This window comes from Elgaria multicarinata, chromosome 4 (genome assembly GCF_023053635.1).
Source record: "Elgaria multicarinata webbii isolate HBS135686 ecotype San Diego chromosome 4, rElgMul1.1.pri, whole genome shotgun sequence".
NCBI classification, from domain to species: domain Eukaryota; kingdom Metazoa; phylum Chordata; class Lepidosauria; order Squamata; family Anguidae; genus Elgaria; species Elgaria multicarinata.
Window position 1 is genome coordinate 80,495,282 of NC_086174.1, and position 20,709 is coordinate 80,515,990.

A 20,709-nucleotide genomic window follows, 5' to 3' on the forward strand; every position below is an offset into this window, starting at 1 on the left:
ACACACACACCTCTAAACCATTATTTAGGTGCCTACTTTGGACAATAAAACATGCTATTTAAAATATTCAGAGTATTGTGAAGTCAGCATCTATGGTCTTTTATGTATTCAGAATTAAGTATTTTAAAGTAAAACTGGCTTGTATTTTGTTTTACATGAAATATTCATAATAAAATAGATTGAATATTAATCCATCAGTGCACACTGTCTTTCTGTATCTTGCTCTGAGGTATCAAACAGCTGCTTCTATGGAATTTCATTAATATAATGGAGCTTCTTAAAACAGAATTGTATTGTCTTCTGGCCCAACAATTCTAAAATAGTTTTAATTTCCCTTCAGATTTTGTGGGATTAAAGAGTGGACAAGGTGTTTTGAAATTTCAGGCCTAGACATCCAATTCTGTTGGCAATTGTATCGTCAGTCAAAAATGTCCTGTTTTCCAGTTGGAGACAGACTGTTCCTTGTATATCCAAACATGCTGGATTCTTTTAATAATAATTTTGTCAGAGGTGCACTTAAAACACAGTTGAATGGCTAGATTATTAATGTTTCTTGGTTCATTCTGAGGGCTATACTGGAACTGTATAACTACAAAGAATTCATACAGGATATCATCTTTATCTTTTGTTCAGGACTACTAAGCACTGGTTCAGTCTTCACAAGTGTATTTCTACAACTTTTTGACACTATTTTTTTTGAGGAGGTAAAATAGTTTCTATGGGAGCAGGGGTGAAGTCAGTATTCCAGTAGAAACTGTCAGGAATAAATAAACAGTCCTGTATACAGAACTGCCTATGAATATGTCTGCAGCCTGTTTCTCTGTTCTGTTTTTTTTATTTCAGTTCTAGTTTTTGATAATATCTTTGCCTTTTAAAAACATGGTCAATTAAATCTGTGGCAGTATTTGTAAAGGAAATTTATTTTAAAAAACAAAGTTTAGACCACAGTTAACGAGTTTGTATTTCTTAAAAGTAACTTTGGAATTATTATTTCTTGCTTGGTCTATGCATGTGCTTATTGATTACTTGATTTTACAAGAAGTGTTGTTTAACTGGAAAATGTACTCAAGGATTTGATAGCTGAAACCCAGAAAAAGGCATTGAACATCTTCAAGATATTCATGTCATCTAACATTTGACTGTATCTACTAAAGAGATGCTATCCTTCCTGTCTATAGGTCAATATAGCTTCACTGTATTTTTCTTTGGTCTATCATATTTTTCTACTTTGAGGCCACGAGCTTAACATACTTCTGCTAAAATCTTTACTGTGCTTGTTTGAATACTGCTGGCAAATGCAATAGTTAACTAAGAGGAATTGTATTCAGTAACTTAAATTCAATCTTCCTTTTTATTGGAAAGCTGAATTGTCATATACCTAAAGTTTGCTAGAGTGGTCCCCTTCTTAAATGTGGGGACCACTATACTAATCTTCTGTTGCAGGGGGAAATGACCGCTGTTATTAATTTCAGTAAATAAAGCTGCAAGGAAAGCAGCCCACCAATTAGGGGCTGCTTTGTAAACTTCCCCAATAATGCCATCTTCCCCAGGTGCCTTCCCGTTCTTTAGAGTAGCAATTAATTCACAGATTTCACTTGGGGAGACAGGTATACTCTCTTAGATTAATAAAAAATGGCTGCTAACACAGTGAACTCCCTGTTAAGATTTTACTGAGACAAAGGTGGTAGACAGACTCTCCCAGCTCTCAAAACCTATGAGGCCAAAGTTGTAGCACAGGTCTGTTATGGCGCTCAAATATGGGGGTCTACTCAGAAAGTCAATCTTGAAACCTCACAAAATAAATACTTATGAGCTATTTTTGAGCTGCCCAAAGCAACTGAGTCCTCCATCCTCTGACTGGAAGCTGGGCTCTGCTCACTGAAGGCAAAAGTACACATTCTTGCCCTCAGATACTGGCTGAAACTGAAAAAGGGATTAGGGTCCACCTTAGTATTAATTGCCTTTAAGGAGATGCTGAACTTTAATAATAGAATGATTTTATCCTGGAAATATTACAAATTATTGAAATATATGGTCTCTCCTTGGATAGCCTGAGCTCTTCAAATTTCAAAATAGCATCTCGTTACATGAAAAATCATATGTTAAAACAGGATTTCCGAGCTGATCGCACCTCCGCCTGTCTATCGAAATGTGCTCCTCGGTATGCTAAATTACCCATTCAAACTCCCTACCCTCAATACATAACAAGTATTGCAAATTTCAGTTGGCGGAAAGCCTTTACCGCCCTACGATTTCAGTCCATGAGCACTGCCATAATCTCAGGACGCTTCCGTCAGATGCCTTACGGACAAAGAGTCTGCCCATGTGGGGCCAATGTGCCTGAGGATCGATCTCCCTCATTATCTGCTTTACTGCCCTATTTATGAAGATTTAAGATCAGATTTGTTCAAGGACTTAAATCTGCCATTAGGCAGTTCTGATGGGCATTTGATTAACTTCTTACTGGGGGACAGATTGCTCCAGGTTTCTGAAAAGGTGGCCCAGTTTGCCTTCAGAGCAGCAATTTTAAGGAGAGAAATTTGTGATAAGCTAATCTGTATTGATGAGTAAGCCGTTATAGTTGGATTTTAACATTATTTTAAATTGATGTGTATTTTACCTTTGTTTCTATGTGTCTTGTTCTTTTTGTAATGGCTTTTGCGACACAAAATAAATAAATTTGTATTGTATACCTAAAGTAATGCAGCATACAAAACTAATGCACAAAAGCTTTATGAAAATTCCAAGGTGATACATGAAGGAATATCTATAGACCTAAGCTATTATGCATGTATGCATCTGCTACTAGCCCCCTTAACATGAATAACGGGAAGTGGGAACACAGTCTTGCCCCCCATCGCCAGCATCAGGCATGCTGCCTGGCTCCATGTACAGAGATATCCATGCATTAGTATGGTTGTCTGCAGGGGGAAAGCATTTTGCTGCTCACGTATACACATTTAGGGAAACCAATTGCACTGGTCTCCTGACCATGCAAAGGCTTTTCACCTGCAGACCCCTACGTTATACTCCACCTAGGGTGGAGGGTAAGAGTACTTTTCTGCTCCCCATTAAGATGCCCTCTTTATGTGAGTAATGTGTGAAGGGGACTGTGTCATAAAGTTCTTGTCTTGGTTTGTGATGTTGGTGCATCAGCTGATATGTCTCCACCCTAAGCGCTAGTTTGTGGGAAGCATTAAATATTGCAAAGGTAAAGCAAGGATTGGGGTACTTGCCATTTGGTAACTGTTTTCATGGTGATTGTGAAGTGTACTCCAACTCTTAAGAGGCCTTTTCCTTTTAACCTCAAATATTGACTGGTGGAACATTATATATGTGGCTCAGTGTATACCAGGATAGTACAGAAAGTGGCATTGGGTGATATCCAGTGGGGCTGCTCTGCATCTGCTTTTTCTGTTGTGCTCGCTTACGCAGCGGGTGCTTTTCTGCTTCTAAAAATAACCCCTGAAATAAGCAAAAATGGCTGTTCCAGATTGGGACATATCAATGGAGCTCTCCCTTCTGCAAGCTCCACTGACCTGCCCTGTTCCAGAAATGAGCATTTTAGATCCTGCGAGCACATGGCACAATAGTACCCTGTTGAGTGGAGGAATTACTTCCCTGTCAATCTTAACTTCCCTTTTTTAATGTAAATTTGTAGCCTTTATGGCCACAAAACGTTCTTTCCTTCTTTCCTATTAATATTTATATGCTGCCTTATTTGCTAAAAAGCCACCAAGGCAACAATTTAAAGCAAAACCTTAAAACAATAAAAAACAAGTATATTAAAAGCATAAGAAGCCCTTTTACTTGTGCCCAACAAATGGGTCTCCGGGAGCATAGGTGCCCTCAAGAGGGCCCCTCCTGCAGATCTTAATAGCTGGGCAGGTTCGTAACAAAATCTGCTTAAAAGTGTGTATAAAATACCTGCTAAAATCTTAGAAGCAGAAATGTGACTGAAATGTATTTCCAGTGACTTTGGCTTCTGTGCCTTGTCCAGCTCTCAGCTCCTCTACATGACTAGTAAGGACCGGAGTATGCAAAATAGTAAACAGAACAAATAAAACAGTATACAGAACAAGTGAGAAATTATACGAATATGCTCAGTTTGGATAATTGTAGAGGGTGGAGTGTTCATGCCTTTTGGTGCAGAATTGGTCTGGTGGTGATTTTTATTTTTGTTATTATTTGCATACAGCTCATTAGCATACCCAGCTACTTAGCATACCCAGTAGATATTGTACGTTTTAGCCTTTTGTAGCTAAATTATTAATTATATTGATTATTTGTTTATTATAGCACATTCCTTCATTGAAGTCTCCTGTAACATCAATAGTCACATAAATGAAAAATTATCCTTATTTGAGATGGCTATGAAATGTAACTATGGTTGAAAGAATTTAAATATTTAGAGCAGTAATAATGAGGAGAAATGAGCAGAACCTCTGTTAAGAATCTCTCTTGGTTAACATTTGGCAAGAGTCATAGAATCTGTGATACAGCTGTGTGTGGGCTTAAGAAAGGAAGTGGCATATGTCAAAAGCAGTGAGAAACATTTAAAATGTTTTGAGATTCACTTTGTATACACCTACACTGGAAAAAATGACACTCCCAAGACTTTTTCCCTGAGATGTTTTGTCTTGCAGTCTTAAAGCCTAGCAGAGGGTGTTTTGAAAGAACACCACTTTAAACAGGCTAGGACAGATTTATTTGGTGTGCATATCAAGAAAAAAATCAACTAATGTGCTGCTGTGTATTGTTGAACAATGAAATGTGTTTAGTGTTCTCTTCAATAGTCTTTTTTAAAACAAACACACACACCGTGTGTATCCATGTGCCATTTATTATGTTCAAAATAAGAGTAATTTAACTACAACAGGAATCATTTGTATTTTTGTCTTGCCTCAGTGCTGGTTACAATATTCAAAAGCAAAAGAATAACCTATGTTTTATAAATAGGACTTTGCTTTATCGAGCCTGTAGGAATTAGAAACTGGTTATTATTTGTCCATCTGCATTTATAAATGTGGGGTTATCTTGTCTTATCTTCACAACTACTCTGTTGAGTAGGTGAGACTGGGATGGTGACCTCCACAAGGCTACCTGGTGACCCTCATAATTGAGCAGGGATTTAAACTTGGCACATCCAAACCCAGTATTCGAGTCACTCTTAATTTGTATATTTCACACCACTAGCAGAATTTTTGCTATCATGCCATAGAATATTACACCAAGTCTATATATTCCTATTGCTACTGTGTATGTTTGTCTTTTTGTTGCAGTCCTGTAAATTGTAACTCAAATCTGTTTAAAATTGGCTAAAAATCCTGGATTATCCTATAACCCTAAACAGGCTTTGATAGGTTTTTTTTTATATTTCTATGTGTTAACTAAGCAAACTTTGAAAACAAAACTCTCTTTTAAAATTATCAAGTGTAACTTTTCCCCATAACAGTTTCCTAAGTATTGAGAATAAATGCATCACATCATTAGTTCCTTAAACATTGAACATACCTGAAAAAGTATTCACTTTCTCCCATATTTCTTCAAATATTTTTCTAGAAATATGTGCAGTTTTGCAAGATGTATCATGGAAGGAGCAATCCTATGGCCCATAGACTAGAGTCTAGGGCAGGATCTACAATACTGCTTATAACGGTTTATAATGGTTATGAGAACTGGCGGCATAAAAATCCTTAAATAAATAAATAAAATAAAATATACAGTTTTCATACCATTTTAAAAGTGTTATATCCTGCTTGGTGTAGATCGGCCCTAGGAGGTGAGCATAGGATAGTTCGGATTCCTGGATCCAAAGTTGGAGACACCACTATGACCTCAGAACATGGAATTTGAGTTCCCCAACCCCATTCCCCTGTTTAGCTGATGCAAAGAAAACCATGCTAGCTGCTTCTCAGAGGTTGCAAAAATGATCTTGGAGAAGAGGGAATGGGGGGAAGGGGAAGGGACCAGAGAGGTTGGCTTATGCCATCTCCCCAGGCCTCCCCAGCCTCCTTCCATTATGCTCTACAGAGCCCTGGCTAGATAGGCGAGAAAACCCATGTAGCCAAAATGCAGGGCAGAATTGCAAGGCGCCTCTGCTCCTCCTCTGCTCTATATTGGAAGGCCACAAGCCTCCAAGTTCAGAGGCTTACAGCCATCCCAGTAGGATTGCACTCCTAATCAGGTTGTTCTTGGATCTATTAGGAATTCTTTTACTCTTCAAGTGTTCTAGTTTTATTAACTTTGCTACCATTATAACTCTCCGCAGCCATTGTTTTATGCATATTCATAACTGTACTAATGTAAAGCTACAACACATGAGGAATGGTTCAGAAATGAATTGAAACCACTTATCCATTATTTTCTTTTCAAAATTCTTATACAGATGTGCATTTTTAGAAGGTGGTTACTATCTCCGCACCCAATATTCCCAAGCTCCAGCTATCTGGATTAGACTTTTAAAAAGTTGCCTGCTGTCTTCGGTGTCCAATAAATTCAGTATATAACTTTGTGTTAGATTAAATATCCCCCTCCCTCTGGTGTAGGTAGTACAACCCTAATGGTCCATTTACTTTTAGTTTCTTTCAAATCTGGAGAATGTTGTTTCCATTAGTTTAATATTCCAAAATACTTCCGTTTATCAATTCTTATAACATTGCCTCATGATTTAAAAAGTGGATCAAGCCTTTATTGTCCACGCTGAAGCATATTTTAATCTATTTCTTTGGTGAAATACAGAGTATACAGTTAGAATTCTGGTGAGAAGCTACCTGTTAAATCTGTGTTAAGAATAGCTGCAGCGCAGAGAGAGCAGGTATTGCATGCAAAAGGACTACAGGAACTAATCTCTTATGAAACACTGGACAGTTGAAGCCAGTCAGAGGAGGAGGACTGTAGTGGTCTGAGCTATTATAAAGGTGCTCCATATTTACACTCTTAACACTCACATTTTCTGACAGTGTTGCACTAAGTGTTGTTCTGAATGTGGCACAGTAGTTAGGCTACTGATGAAGCCGACCATTTCTGTGCCCTCTTCTTTGACTACTTCTGCATCACACATCTTGGACCGAATGTATCAAAATGGCACACACATCTTGTTCTGGTACAATTTGGGTTCATTGTAATGTGAGCATAATGAAGTGATTCCTTGTATCGCTCCAGCACAGTGAGGCATAAATGCATCCTAAGGATGCATGAAATTGCTATATTGTGCACTGCACTTGGCATGAACTGCCATGATCCCCCCGTTCCCCCATTCATCAGGAAATTGAGCAATTTTATGGAGACCGTGGTCATTAGTTTAGTGCTGTAAAAATCTTGAAGCATCTTTTGAAGAAGTAAAAGCTGCTGCTTCTGGCAACTGGACCCTGTCTAGGAACTGAAGGGAGCAGCTTCAAATCACATTTATTCTGACTAGGATTTTTAGATTCCATCAGAACTATGTAGTGGATAAAACAGTATGTATGAAAGACTTTAGATATCCTATTCATAGGACTTCTCAACTTTATGGTGAGGGTTTTTCTTAAAACTACAAGGCCAAACTCAACTTTAAAATGAAAGAGGCTTAAGCTCATGATGGTTGCTTCTCAGATTATACTTTCATATATACAAGATCTACATTTGTTAAGGTGTGAATGCATCTGTAGTTATTTTTTGGATGGTACATGAATTTGGAGGCAGAAACTCATTAGCATCCAGTTGCATATGATTTTGCGTCAGATTTATAGGTTTTCATTGAGGCATAGTTTTTTGGAAAGAATGTCAAAAATATGAAGCATCTTTAGTCAAAACTCCTGATTCTGCTTCGCGTGGGATGACCTTGTATTATTTGTATTGTATGGCTGGTGCCTAATCTATAAGAATACAAACCACTGCTAGGTGAGATTAGGTACATAGACAGCCATGAGACCATACATTTTTCTCTACAGGTTGATGATAGAGACTCAGTTTGTATGTCACAGCCAATTTCTGAGTTATTTAACCAAGGAATTGTGGGCGGGCAGGAGTGAGTACGCTGCTTGCTGCCCACTTACCACTTCCACTTTCAATTGTTCCTGAGTTGTTTCATGTCAAACCTAGAAACCAAGTTAACCCAGAGTTAACCCAACAACAAGTCATGGATTATTTGAAAGCGGAAGTGGGTGGGAACAGGCATGCTCACTTGCTCCTGCACACTCACAAACAACCCATGGTTAACAAACCATGTTGTTTAATTGGATCATAGTGTGATCTATGCATATTTAATATACCACCAGGAGGTTTAGCTGAGTTCTGTGGGACTTGTTTACAAATACATTTGCAAAGGATTGTAGCTATAATCAGCATTTCCTTTATTTTGGCTTGCCCCCATTAAACCTTACATTTATCATCTGTTGAACATGTAAGTTTTGTGACCTAGTTCAAATCTACACTGTAATGGATTACTTTTTTTAGTTATATATATTTTAGTAGCTGTTTGTATGTATAATGTATAAAGGTGTGCAAACTTTTCTCAGTGTGTATTAAATTACCAATATTTAATATGGAAGCTACTGGGTGCGGATCAAGTCAGTGCACTTAATCAACCTTCTGCATTGATACAGCTTAGTATTATGTTTTGTAAATTAGATTCAAAGCAGTGTTAGCAGTATCACACTTTGATTTCAAATGTTTCTTTCTGTAAATGTGTTACTGCTAACACATTTAGATAGCAAAGAACGTGAAATATCTATTCAGTATTTTTAATGTCCTTTTAACATGGCACTGCTGTTATTGACATTTTTGCATATAAATTAAGGTTAAAATAGCATACCAACACAAGAGACTGGCAAACTGTAGTTGTCTCTCTACATCTAAAGTGCAGCAGGAAAACAAAAATACAGAGCAATCTTATTGTGATGGGGATGGAGAGTGTTGGACCTACCACCACATCTTTTGTCCCTATCAGCTCAGTGCAGGAGGTGGGTGGAAAGGGAATTACCCATTTTAACCCTTTTTTTCTTTGAGTTTATGTGTTTATCTCTTTCCCTCTGGTTAAGTTCAGTGGAAGGTAATTAACTACACCAGCTCCAGGACTGATGTAGTTGCAGACGCCTTTAGAGGAAGTAATGAGGGAATGAAGGGGTTTTGGATCCTCAGCCCCCCTCCCCCCCATGCCTTTTTTCTGCGCCTACCTTCATTGGTAGAACATCCCATGGGTGTACCGGTAGGCATCTGGTAGCGTAAGTGATTCTCACTGGCATGCCTCCTTTTCTACTGGTGGAGAGGTGCTTACATTGCATCCAATGCACCATAGCTGGTCTTTGGCTGGCTTTAGATTGGACCCTTAGTGTTTTTAAAGATAAAAAGTTACTCTTCATACATGAAAAGCAAGAAAGTGTTTCTATGATACATGCTTCTTGCCTCAAATTTTCTAGATTGAAAAGCAGAAGGGTTGTTTAGATTTTTTAAACTATATCCTTCAATATCCATATTGCATGATATGTACATCTTGGCCTCATAATCTTACCTTCGTTGTTCTTCTCCTTCTATTTATCCATATGTTTATTGTCCTGAAGTTCAAGAAAGACAAGAGCTTCACCACTCCTTACTTTTTGTTTTCAATTCCTTTTAAAAACCTGTGGGTGGGGAAGATAAAGAAAAACGTGACCAGATGCAAAAGGGAAGAAAATAACTTCAATTCTTTAATTGTTGTATAGAAAGAGATATTAAGTATGTTTCCTTATGCAGTATGACAGACTGCACCTACGAAAATCTTTATACGATTTGTTACATATTAGTGACTTTTCTAGAGTGTGATAATACTATTGCGAGGATACTACTTGCAGTTCATAATTAGTTATATGTCTGTTAACATAATTACATCCATATTCCATGTTCTATCATGGAAATGAAAAGTACCATTAGTAACTGATTATGTTACGCGAGATACTGGACAAACCATGCAAATTCGGCAAATTCTGATTTATGATTTCTCAATTTGAAATAGTTATAATCACTCCCTTCCCCCTGCCCCTGAAAAGTTGCTCCTAGGGGCTGGATTCCTTGGGAATTGTGTTTGATCTGGTGTTGGGGGCCATTGATGGGGGGTGAGTTCACAGAAATTATTCTTTCTTTACCTGAATGGAGGAACAACGTAGGATTCATGTCTGTGTACACTATGCACATGTTTGGCAACTACATGGACATTAGGTGTGAAGAGAGGGTCAGGTCTGATGCTTCAGTTGTAACACTTCCTCTGCCCCACCCACCCCAAGCACATACTAAGAGAGTGTGGTTCAGATTATTAACAGACGTTGTTTTATCATAAAAGTGCTTTGAAACCCAAACTGGTCTGAGTACACATTGTTATATAATAGATCTCGGTACTATTAAAAAACTATGCTGTAAACATACATAATGGCTAAAGCAAACACTGCCACAAAAGTTTTAGGTCATCCTTCCCCACCTTAGCATCTTCTAGATGTTTTGGACTTCAACAGCTAATCAGTCCCAGCCAAGTTGGTCCATGGTCAGGAATGCTGAAAGTCATACTCCAAAACATCTGGAGGGCTCCAGATTGGGGAAGGATGTTAGAGATTAATACACCTGAGTATTGATGGAAATGTATGAAGTGCACAATTGCAATACATGACTGAGCTTCTGGAAGGCAGTATCATGGAGGTGTTGCTTAACACAACGTACGGATTTTCATATCTGGTGATGACAGAAACAGCTAATGGGTGGGAGCTCTAATAATTAGAAAATTTGAGGTTTTATTTTCCTGATTCAGATACTGGCGAGACTTCTATATGGTTTGAAACTTCTATACTGCTGGCTCAATTTCCATTCATTTGTTATTCTTAAACCAATGCAAAGTGCATTCTGGATAGGGCTTTATAAATAAGTAGTTTGCTATTTTAAGTTTCAGTAGCTGCAAGTATTCTGTCTATTTTTATACCCTTAAAAGATGTGTGCATCCTCAGCAAATTTTATTTTGAGCAGATTTTGGGTGAAATCTTTAACTTTACCTCATTGACATGTGCAAAGCAGAACATGTTTTTAAATTCCTTTTATTTCCCATGAGCTTTGCCTTTTTTCTTTTTTTTAAAGCAGCGCCGAATGTAATAGCATCCTAGAAAGTAGTATTTGGTTTGCTAATTCAGTTAGATTTGCCATCAGATCCATAAAGATTAAGAATCTCTTTTTTAAGTTGGCTGAATTATCAATAGTAAGATGCCCATTCTTATTATCCTAAGAATGAGTAGCTTCCTGTTTAAGAAGTAGAAACATATGAGGTAGAACACTGCAGTTTACTTGCTAACTTAATTTGTATATAATTAGCAAGGGTCTTGGATGGTGGAAGGGAGAACATAATTCCCCTAAATAATTTGGTTTGGTAACCTTGAAATGTGGACTAAGGTCTCTGCTCATTGATCCGAAGAGGGCTTTCTTGGAGCATAGTCGTCAGGAATCACGCCTGTTACCTCATCAAAGAGGGCATGGTGAACTATATTTTAATGACACATGCTGTACATATGTAAACACACCCAATGACAGGGAGGGAATTATACATTATAAGATTTGTAGGACTCTCACCAAACCAGCAGCTCAGGTTGTGTCTCCTTCTCCAGTTAAGTGTAGTATGGTTTTTAATTTACATCCTGACAAGATTACACTGAATTTCACCAATCACTCCCATGTCACTGTGACTGAGAAATGTTAAGCTTAATAATGTCAGGACACAATAAGTTAAAATTACAGATGGGGAGACCGAGAATTCAAGAACTACTGCTGCTTTCAGCCCTATGTGTGGTGGGTCAACACAAGTAGAAAGGGCTTGTGTGTTTAGCTCTGCCCCTGAGGTTGCACGGCTCTTCCCAAATGCTCATATGCTGAGGGATAACATCTGTAGCAGGGATTTTTTAAATTTCTTTGTTACATTTGTATTCTGCCTTTCCTCCAAGGAGCCCAAGGCTGTCTACATGGTCCTCCCATTTCAATCTCACAACAAGTGTTAATGACTGACCCAAAGTTACCCATTGAGCTTCACAGCCAGGTGGAGACTAGCAACCTGGACCTGAGTCCCAGTCCAACTGCCTGTGTAGGCTCATTGCGTGATTTAGGTTCTAAATCCCCTGGGGGGCCTACAAATAGAAAAGGCTTTCTGATGTAGAAGTTATTTTTCACCACATGAATGGCTGGGAGAAGTCACGTGACTTGGGAGCCAAGGCTGAACTCACATCTCTACAGCTCCTTTCTACTCGCGTTGATGGATTATGCAAGCAACTCCTTCATAGGGCTCTTGTGCGTTTTGTATGTGTAGTTACACTATGACTGGGTTCAGACAGCACGTTAACCCATGATGGCTTAAATAAACCACAGTTGGCTTAGCATGTCATCTGCAAACCCTTCCCCCACCCATGGTGGCTTATTTCCCCCAAATAAGCCACCCTGGGAACCCATGGTCTGTAGTAAGGGTTATTTACCTAGGGTGGGCTAACATGTCATTTGTCATGCCAACATGGGTTATGGAGATCCGCTATAGAGATACTTGGTGAGTGCGGCCAAAGCTGCTGCCACCACTTTGCTTCACTTGAGTGATCTCTGAGCAAGCTTGTTTTTCTGTCACATTCAGTTGTGTCTCTGACTCCAAATAAATCCCCCCTTCTCTGCTGGTACCCAAACAGTTTCATGTTTTGGATAAATCCTCACTTTCCTGTGAAAATGCAAAGTATCACATTTACCTAGTAGTGCATGTGTTGGCTCCCCATAAGGGGAACCTGTACATTTAAATTTCATTCCATTTCTGCAAACTTTCAAGGAGTTAGTGCCCCGCCTCCTTTTTTGTTGCCCATAGGAGAAAGGAGACCTGGCAAAACCTTGAAAATCGGCAAAGGAAGCTGGGATACCTGCCCAGCTGGGTGGGAGGACTACAGGGCGAGGAGGGGAGGGGGGAAATAAACTGTGCTATGTAGCTTATTTGTCTGATTGTCTGTTGGGGCACAGTAGGCTATTTGCAAAATAAGTGTAGTTTATAAGCCACTATGGGTTAACATAATATGTGAACAGGTCCAGCACCATACACAACATTTTATGCAACTTATTTTTATTTCCAGTATTCGTTCAAATCAAAACTATCATTCACATTTTGTTTTAAAGAATGGAGGAATGCTTTCTCTCAGAATGGAACAGCCCTATCTTCATTATTTCTTTTGATGTAATCCATTCCTATTTATAAGAGTCTGTCTGGCAAGTAGTTGCAGACATATTAATTTAGGGTAGTGATTTTCACACTGTGGGTGCTACAGTGGCTTATAATTAAGTTGTGTTTGTGTAAAATATATACATTGTTGATTTAGCACATTGGTAATTTGACCGGTTAATAGCACCATCCTCTGGTATGTCAAGTTTGATGTTTTACTATTTCATTTCTGGAAACATGACTAAATTGTAGTAAAAGTACCTGTTCGTTACATGTCGTACTTTCAGTTTTACATACTCATAACGAACCAGAGCCTCAACAGAAATTCTATTAATTGTGTCGAACGTTACATTGGACTAAATACACTTTCAGTTTAAGTTGGTTAGTGGAGAAATGTTGTTAGGGCTATCCCACATTTAGTGCTGACACTGCTTTTTGCATGCCTATTTATGGTTAGGAAACTCTGAATATCATCACATAACGTTTTCCCTGATTGTCATTGAAACATACTTTGGAGTCATTTAGCAAGATACGTTGAATAAGAAAATGCCACAAATGCAGTTGTGGTTATTGCAGAATGTGAGAATAAAATGAACGGCGATCTTCTGTGGAAGGATAACGAACAAAAAAGTCACACGACATGGCAACCCACCCTGGTAAAGATGCCATGCAGTGGAGGTTGTTGTTGGAACAATCCACTGTGAACCTGACAGACGATTGGGCTCACTGTGGGTTGTTCCTACCCCTCCTTCCCTCTTGGTACTCCAGCCGGCACTAGTCTGTTATCCAGTCCCTTCCCTTTAGGAACATTGATCCTGGTTGCAGTTCCCAGCTTTTTTTTTTAAAAAAAAAATATTGAGCCAACATTTGCACAAAATGGGACCAGACATTAAAAAAAAAAAAAGTTTCGACCCTAGAAATGTGTGCAATGGCCTCATATTTTGTGGGGGCGGGGTTGACGGTTAAAAATAGATAGGCTTGCTTTGTCTGAATCCCCACTTGCATGAACTTCCAGCTTTTTTTTTTTTTTCAGGTAGATCTACAAGCCACCCCCTTTTTCACACCCATTTGCGCTAATGATGCCTATCTTTGACATCTGTCGGTGCTGGGTTTGGATGACACGCTAACTTATCATGGGTTGAATAACCCCTAGAATGAGCCATAGGTTGTTGGGTGGCTTGTTTGCCCATGAACAAACCACTCTACCGGAAGTGGTCCAGGTTTGCTTCTCACCCACGATGGGTTCTCATGTTGTGCAAACCCAGTCATTGTAGGAGATGGAATTGAACTGAACATATTAAACCATGTGTGCACTGCCAGCTACTCTAGTTACGTTTTGCACGGCTTTGATTCTCATTCCTCTTGGGATGCTTGCCTGGTGTCATCTGCTCCTTTCTATGCTTTTGTAACTGCATGTTTCCTTTCCCCTGAATCTTCATGTTAGTCAGGAGCTTGGGGAAGGTTTTGTTTTCCTCCTTTCTCGATAAATCTTTATTTGGGGCACTATTTAAAGGGGGTATAGCCACCAACTCAAAGTAGAGTAGTTTGTTTGCGTAACATAGTTAGCAGTTGCACTCCACTAGATATTGCCCTCGCACATTTTACACATTACGCAGAGTTTTGTGATAACTTGAGTAGTACTACAATTGTACAATGAAGGAGCAATAAAAGTCACGTACTTTGAAAAGAAAGCATAAGGCAACCCTTAGTTCCAGCTACAGGCAGCAAGGTCAGATTTTGCACAGTTATGGTTTGCTATATTGGTTGTAAGCTGGCGGCATTATACTTTGATCTCTGTGCAAGTGGCATAAGGCAAATGCATGCTATGTGTGTTAGATTTGGACAGATCTGTTAGAACACCTATTCCAGAAAACATTTGAGTATGTTGTCAGTCCATTTTCCACATGTGTTAAGCACCATTCTACTTCTAGTTCATACATTTATTGGATGATTTTGGAGGTTAGCACACCTGAATATTTATGGAAGACTGTGCATTTCTCTGGGCATGCTCCACCGAGTCGGGACTAGCTGGACTTTCCTCTTCAGATTACCTTAGGGAAAGCTAGAACAATTTTCTTGGTATCTATGCTAAATTATTGTGTTTTGCTGGAATGAAATCCCTGCTAAATTGCTTTAAAATACTTCTAAATTCACACAAACTTTTTTTTTTGCCCGTGTGAGTGTGTGCTTGCATGATAAACATACTGTGTGACACAGGTGGCTCTTGGTTGGTTATTGTGGCTTTTGCAATAAAGGAAATTGCTGCCAGCCTGAAACTGTGACTGCCTGGTTCTTTACAGTACAGTAAATGTAAATGCCTACTTAGGGGCACTGGACAGCTCGTTTTGACAAGAAATGGTAGTGTGTGAACAGGCTCTTAAGCTTTATAAAGTAGTAGTAGTTGAAAGCAACAGGGCTTTTACTTGGAAACCCCCTTCTGTAATTTCTGTTTAGGAAATAACCTTTTTCTAAATAACTCATTGTTCTTACTTGGGAAATAATTCAAAAACAACTTGCAGGGAGCAGAATGTCTCTGAGTAGCTAGTGTAACTTTGCGTGAGTCCACATCCAGTCTCACACAACCTCAGTTAATCAGGCAGGAGAATCTCATAAGTAGTGTAGGTGGGTGTAATGGGAGGCTCCCGCCTGCTATTCAGTGACTGATGCATCTTGTTCAGTGTGTTCTGTTAACCTGGTAAACCTCTTGTAGTCTTGGAATGTACCATGCCCATAACATCATGATAAACAATGGTTCAAATAATCAACTCTGCACAGTGTTATTTGCGTTGTTTATTTAAGTTGAATAACCAACTGTGGTGTGAAAAAGCCCCAACAGATGACACAACCAACTGTTGAGTACTTAACTCATCAATGACATTTTAATTCACTGTTAATTATGTTGTCCGAACCCAGTTGCGTTCAGACGACACAGTAGTCAAGCCTGTGGGCATAGTCCACTCCACAGTTGAGTATTAGTGTGTCGTGTTGAATGTGACATGCTGTCATCCATGGTATACACAGAACCTTGACTGTTCATTTCTCCCCCCTCCCCACCGAATGGTGGTGCTGGTTCCCGCTTACCATATCGTGGTGTTGCCATTCTGCGGGGAGGGGCAGAGCACACCTCCTTCTTGCTACGGCGACGGGCGCAAAGAAAGATGCACCTTAGCCATTGCAGCAGCAACAAGTGGTGGAGCGATCTCATCTGTCAGGGTGCTCCACCCCACCTCCTTTCGGCAGGGCCATAGCAATAAGGAGCGGGGCAGAGTTGCTATGGTCCTGCTGGCTCCTCTGGCAAAGTGCTGGTGACGGGGGATGCTAGGAGCTTCTGCCGCCCTCAAGCCGCAGGGAGTACCTAGCATCCCCAGTCACCAGCACTTTCCCTCAATGGCAGGTGTGGGGGCAAGGGACGTGCACAACCCTGGGGACACATGGGTGCTGCAATTGGTGCCCCATCCAGGGACCGCATGTGCCCATCCCAAGAAGTGCGTGGGGAGCCGCCGATCATAGCACCCCACCCAGGGATGGTATGATTGGCAGCTCTCCAAGTGCTTCTCTGGACAGGATGATTTCCTATGCCTATAGAGTCCTGCTGGGCAACAGCAGCATGGGTTTTGTCTGAATCCAGTCATTGAGAGGGTGCAAGGGATGGGAATCACCTCCTAGTTCCATCGACAGAATGTCTTCCATCAGTTGAATGGCACCATTGAACACAACTGCTATGATTGGAATAAAGTATGCAAATTAGCCAAATATACACTTGTTTTGAAGATTTTTTTTAAAGGATTGGAGAAATCTGAAGGTTGGAACAGCATGAATGTTGGAGGTAATTTGACAGTAGGGGTAAGATTCAGAAAGTAATTGTCATGAGCTGAACTTGAGAATTGAAGTCTCACCCAAATCCATTCAAATGACTCGCATCACTTCCCTGTCTACATCTGGTTGGAGAGAGTTGGCCAAATGGTTCCCATGTGTTTTCTGGATGGCCCTAAGGGCTTTTTGTTTGCACTCAAAATATAGTACAGTGTTAAGAAAATGCAGAAATCCCAACATTATCAGAATGGATAAACACTTGGGACACCATAGCAGAAATTCACAGGCCCAGAAGCTTGCAAAAAGAAATCAATGTCTGGAAAGGTGGCCTTAATTTCTTGGCATGCATATAGAGAGATGCAAAATGGAGCCAATCAGACAACTATAGTAGTATATATGCTCTGGAAAATAACAAATGAAAGAAGAAACAAAGGCAGTGCATTTACCTGGGAGATCATTTGGAGGTCGGGTAGGGAAGGAGATTGGTAAAATGTAATTAGAATGTAAGGTTAAAAATGAAAACCACAACTACTTGAAGTTTGGGATTTCAGTCTTTTTTTTTAAATCAAAACTTTGGGTGGTATCCAATTAACCTCTTCTGCCAACAGAATGGATTCTACCAGAATGGAGAAAGTGTGATTCCATCACCCCCTCCCCTCTGCTCTCAAAATCTCTGGAGGGATGAGGGGCCCTCCAGAGCAGATTTGGAGTGGATGCTTAGGGGCTGCAGGAAGAGGAGAGGAGGGGGACATCCTGTTATACAATCAGAATTCTCCTTGCATGATGCTGGATTTCCCCTCATTACTAGAGTGCCAAATTTCATGCTGGATGTGAGATTCTGCAAGTTTGGGGCACATCTTGATATAGAAAGTGCATACTTTCGAATAATAAGTGCATCGTTATTTTTATTTGTTAAATTTAGGTTTCCATTTTTTCCTGTTCTAAAAGCTCAGGATGATTTAAGATCTTTACAAAACAAGTCCAGACAAAGGTATAGTCTACATTGCTGCTGAAATAGCTTTTCATAAGGCTATTACATCTATAGTTATATGAGCCATTACTTTTAGGAACTAGTGTTTTTTAAAGGATGAAAATCATCCATTAAGAATTTTAACAGTCTATAAATAAATTTTAACTTGGTGTTTTAAATTTGTAATTTTGCATTGCTGCTGTTTTTATCTGGTTGAGCTTTTATATTGTATTTTATACTACGGTTTTATACTGTTGTTCTATACTTTGAATGTTTTTAATTTTTGTGAACCGCCCAGAGAGCTCCGGCTATTGGGCGGTATAGAAATGTAATAAATAAATAAATAAATAATGCAGTTGCCTACAATAGGAATTCAGCCTGCTTGCTCTATTTCTATGCTTTTTTCCCCTCCCACCAGGAAAAGTGAGAGATTCCCAGACAACCAGAATTGAATCCGACGTTGTGCCAAAAATTACAAAAATGGCTGTATCTGGAAAGAAACAAACTACTGGTTTTGAAGTTCCATGGTAAGCCTTCATCCCTCTCAAGGTACACTACACTTGCATCACTCTTCCTCTAGAACAGTGCACCTGTAGCAAGATTTTCCTTTTGGTCTATTTTTGCAGAGATTTTTTCTTAAATATGCTGCAAAACCAAACAGCATGGCTCCTTGTTTGACTCATAAATACTTTCAGAAGAAGGCATCCTGCGTTTGTAAGTTTAAAAATCCTTTCACTCTGAGTAGCATAGAGAGAACATCTAGTAGCTTCAGAGAGTGCTAAATTTTCTAGAGGTTACTTTAAAAATAAAACTTTGCAAACTGATTTATTGCAAGATAAGTTAATTGAAGGGTAATTATTCAAAGGGGAGAGAGAAAAGAGCTTTTGCATCCATCCGTAGGCCTGTGTCTGCCATACTACCAGTGTGAGTTCTCTCTGTGCTCACTCCACGTGAGTCAGGGGATCAGCTATGCTTCACCTGCCCTACATGCAAAATAGGGTCAAGTTACATTACTGTCCTATGCGTCGAGTTACATTACCAAAAAGTGCATACCAGAGATGGAACCTAGAAAAGTATTCATCTAATATTACAGGAAGTTTAGTGCTCCCATTCCACAGACTAAAGTGGGCCATGATGGGTCAGATGCCATTTTCTCCACAAGACCAGTTAGGAATTAAATATTTAGGAGAAGGGCATTTTAAGGAGGAAGTGGGGAGTTCCAAGCCAGCCTCTCCACCTCATCCTCTCATAGTTTACAGTTTTGCCCCTTCTTTCCTGACTTCCTCATTATTATTTTTTGAAACAGTTGTTTCTGTGAAGTTGAAGAGCAGGTATTATTATTATTATTATTATTATTATTATTATTATTATTATTATTATTTATTTATTTATATAGCACCATCAATGTACATGGTGCTGTACAGATTATACACAGTAAATAGCAAGACACTGCCGCATAGGCTTACAATCTAATAAAGTTGTAGTAAACAATAAGGAGGGAAAGAGAATGCAAACAGGCACAGGGAAGTGTAAACAGGCACTGGGTAGGGTGAAGCTAACAGTATAGAGTCAGAACAAACTCAATATTTAAAAGCTATAGGGAAAAGAAAAGTTTTTAGCTGAGTTTTAAAAGCTGTGATTGAGTTGGTAGTTCTCAAGTGTTCTGGAAGAGCGTTCCAGGCGTAAGGGGCAGCAGAAGAAAAAGGACGAAGCCGAGTAAGGGGAAGTGGAGGTCGTTGGGCAGGCGAGAAGCATGGCATCAGAGGAGCGGAGAGCACGAGCGGGGGAATGGTGTGAGATGAGAGAGAACCTTCAAAGCTCTTCACGGTCTAGCTCCTGCCTATCTCTCCTCTCTCATCTCACACTATTCCCCCGCTCGTGCTCTCCGCTCCTCTGATGCCATGTTTCTCGCCTGCCCAACGACCTCCACTTCCCTTACTCGGCTTCGTCCTTTTTCATCTGCTGCCCCTTACGCCTGGAACGCTCTTCCAGAACACTTGAGAACTACAAACTCAATCACAGCTTTTAAAACTCAGCTAAAAACTTTTCTTTTCCCTATAGCTTTTAAATATTGAGTATGTTCTAACTCTATACTGTTAGCTTCACCCTACCCGGTGCCTGGTTACACTTCCCTGTGCCTGTTTGCATTCTCCTTCCCTCTTTATTGTTTACTACAACTTTATTAGATTGTAAGCCTATGCGGCAGGGTCTTGCTATTTACTGTGTTATCTGTACAGCACCATGTACATTGATGGTGCTATATAAATAATAATAATAATAATAATAATAATAATAATAATAATAATAATAGGCAGGAGCTAGACCGTGAAAAGCTTTGACGGTCAACAGGAGAAGTTTATATTGGATTCTGGAGTGAATTGGAAGCCAATGTAGAGATTTCAGAAGTGGAGTGACATGGTCAGAGCGGCGGGCCAAGAAGATGATCTTAGCGGCAGAGTGGTGGACAGAGACCAGCGGACTGATGTGAGACGAAGGAAGGCCAGAGAGAAGAAGGTTGCAGTAGTCCAACCGAGAGATAACCAGTGCGTGAACGAGAGTCTTGGCAGAAGAGACAGACAAAAATGGTCGAATCCTGGCAATATTATACAGGAAGAAACGACAGGATTTAGCTACTGCCTCGATATGAGGAATAAAGGAGAGCGAGGAATCAAATATAAAGCCGAGACTATGAGCTTCCTTGACCGGTAGACATGGGTTACCTTCTGGTAGACCAGGTGGTATATTAGTATTAGTATTACTA

At 39.7% G+C, this 20,709-nt stretch overlaps 1 protein-coding gene across 2 annotated transcripts in view; it reads left to right on the top strand.

Annotated features, from left to right (window-relative positions):
- Positions 1–20,709, top strand: part of HBS1L (HBS1 like translational GTPase) — a 51,170-nt gene that overhangs the window by 14,728 nt on the left and 15,733 nt on the right. The window contains exon 5 of one of the 2 annotated variants that reach the window (XM_063124643.1): positions 18,367–18,475. In XM_063124643.1, the coding sequence (XP_062980713.1) occupies positions 18,367–18,475 (109 nt within the window). Of the gene's footprint in view, positions 1–18,363; positions 18,476–20,709 lie in introns of both variants that reach the window. The other variant, XM_063124645.1, reaches the window with a different exon arrangement.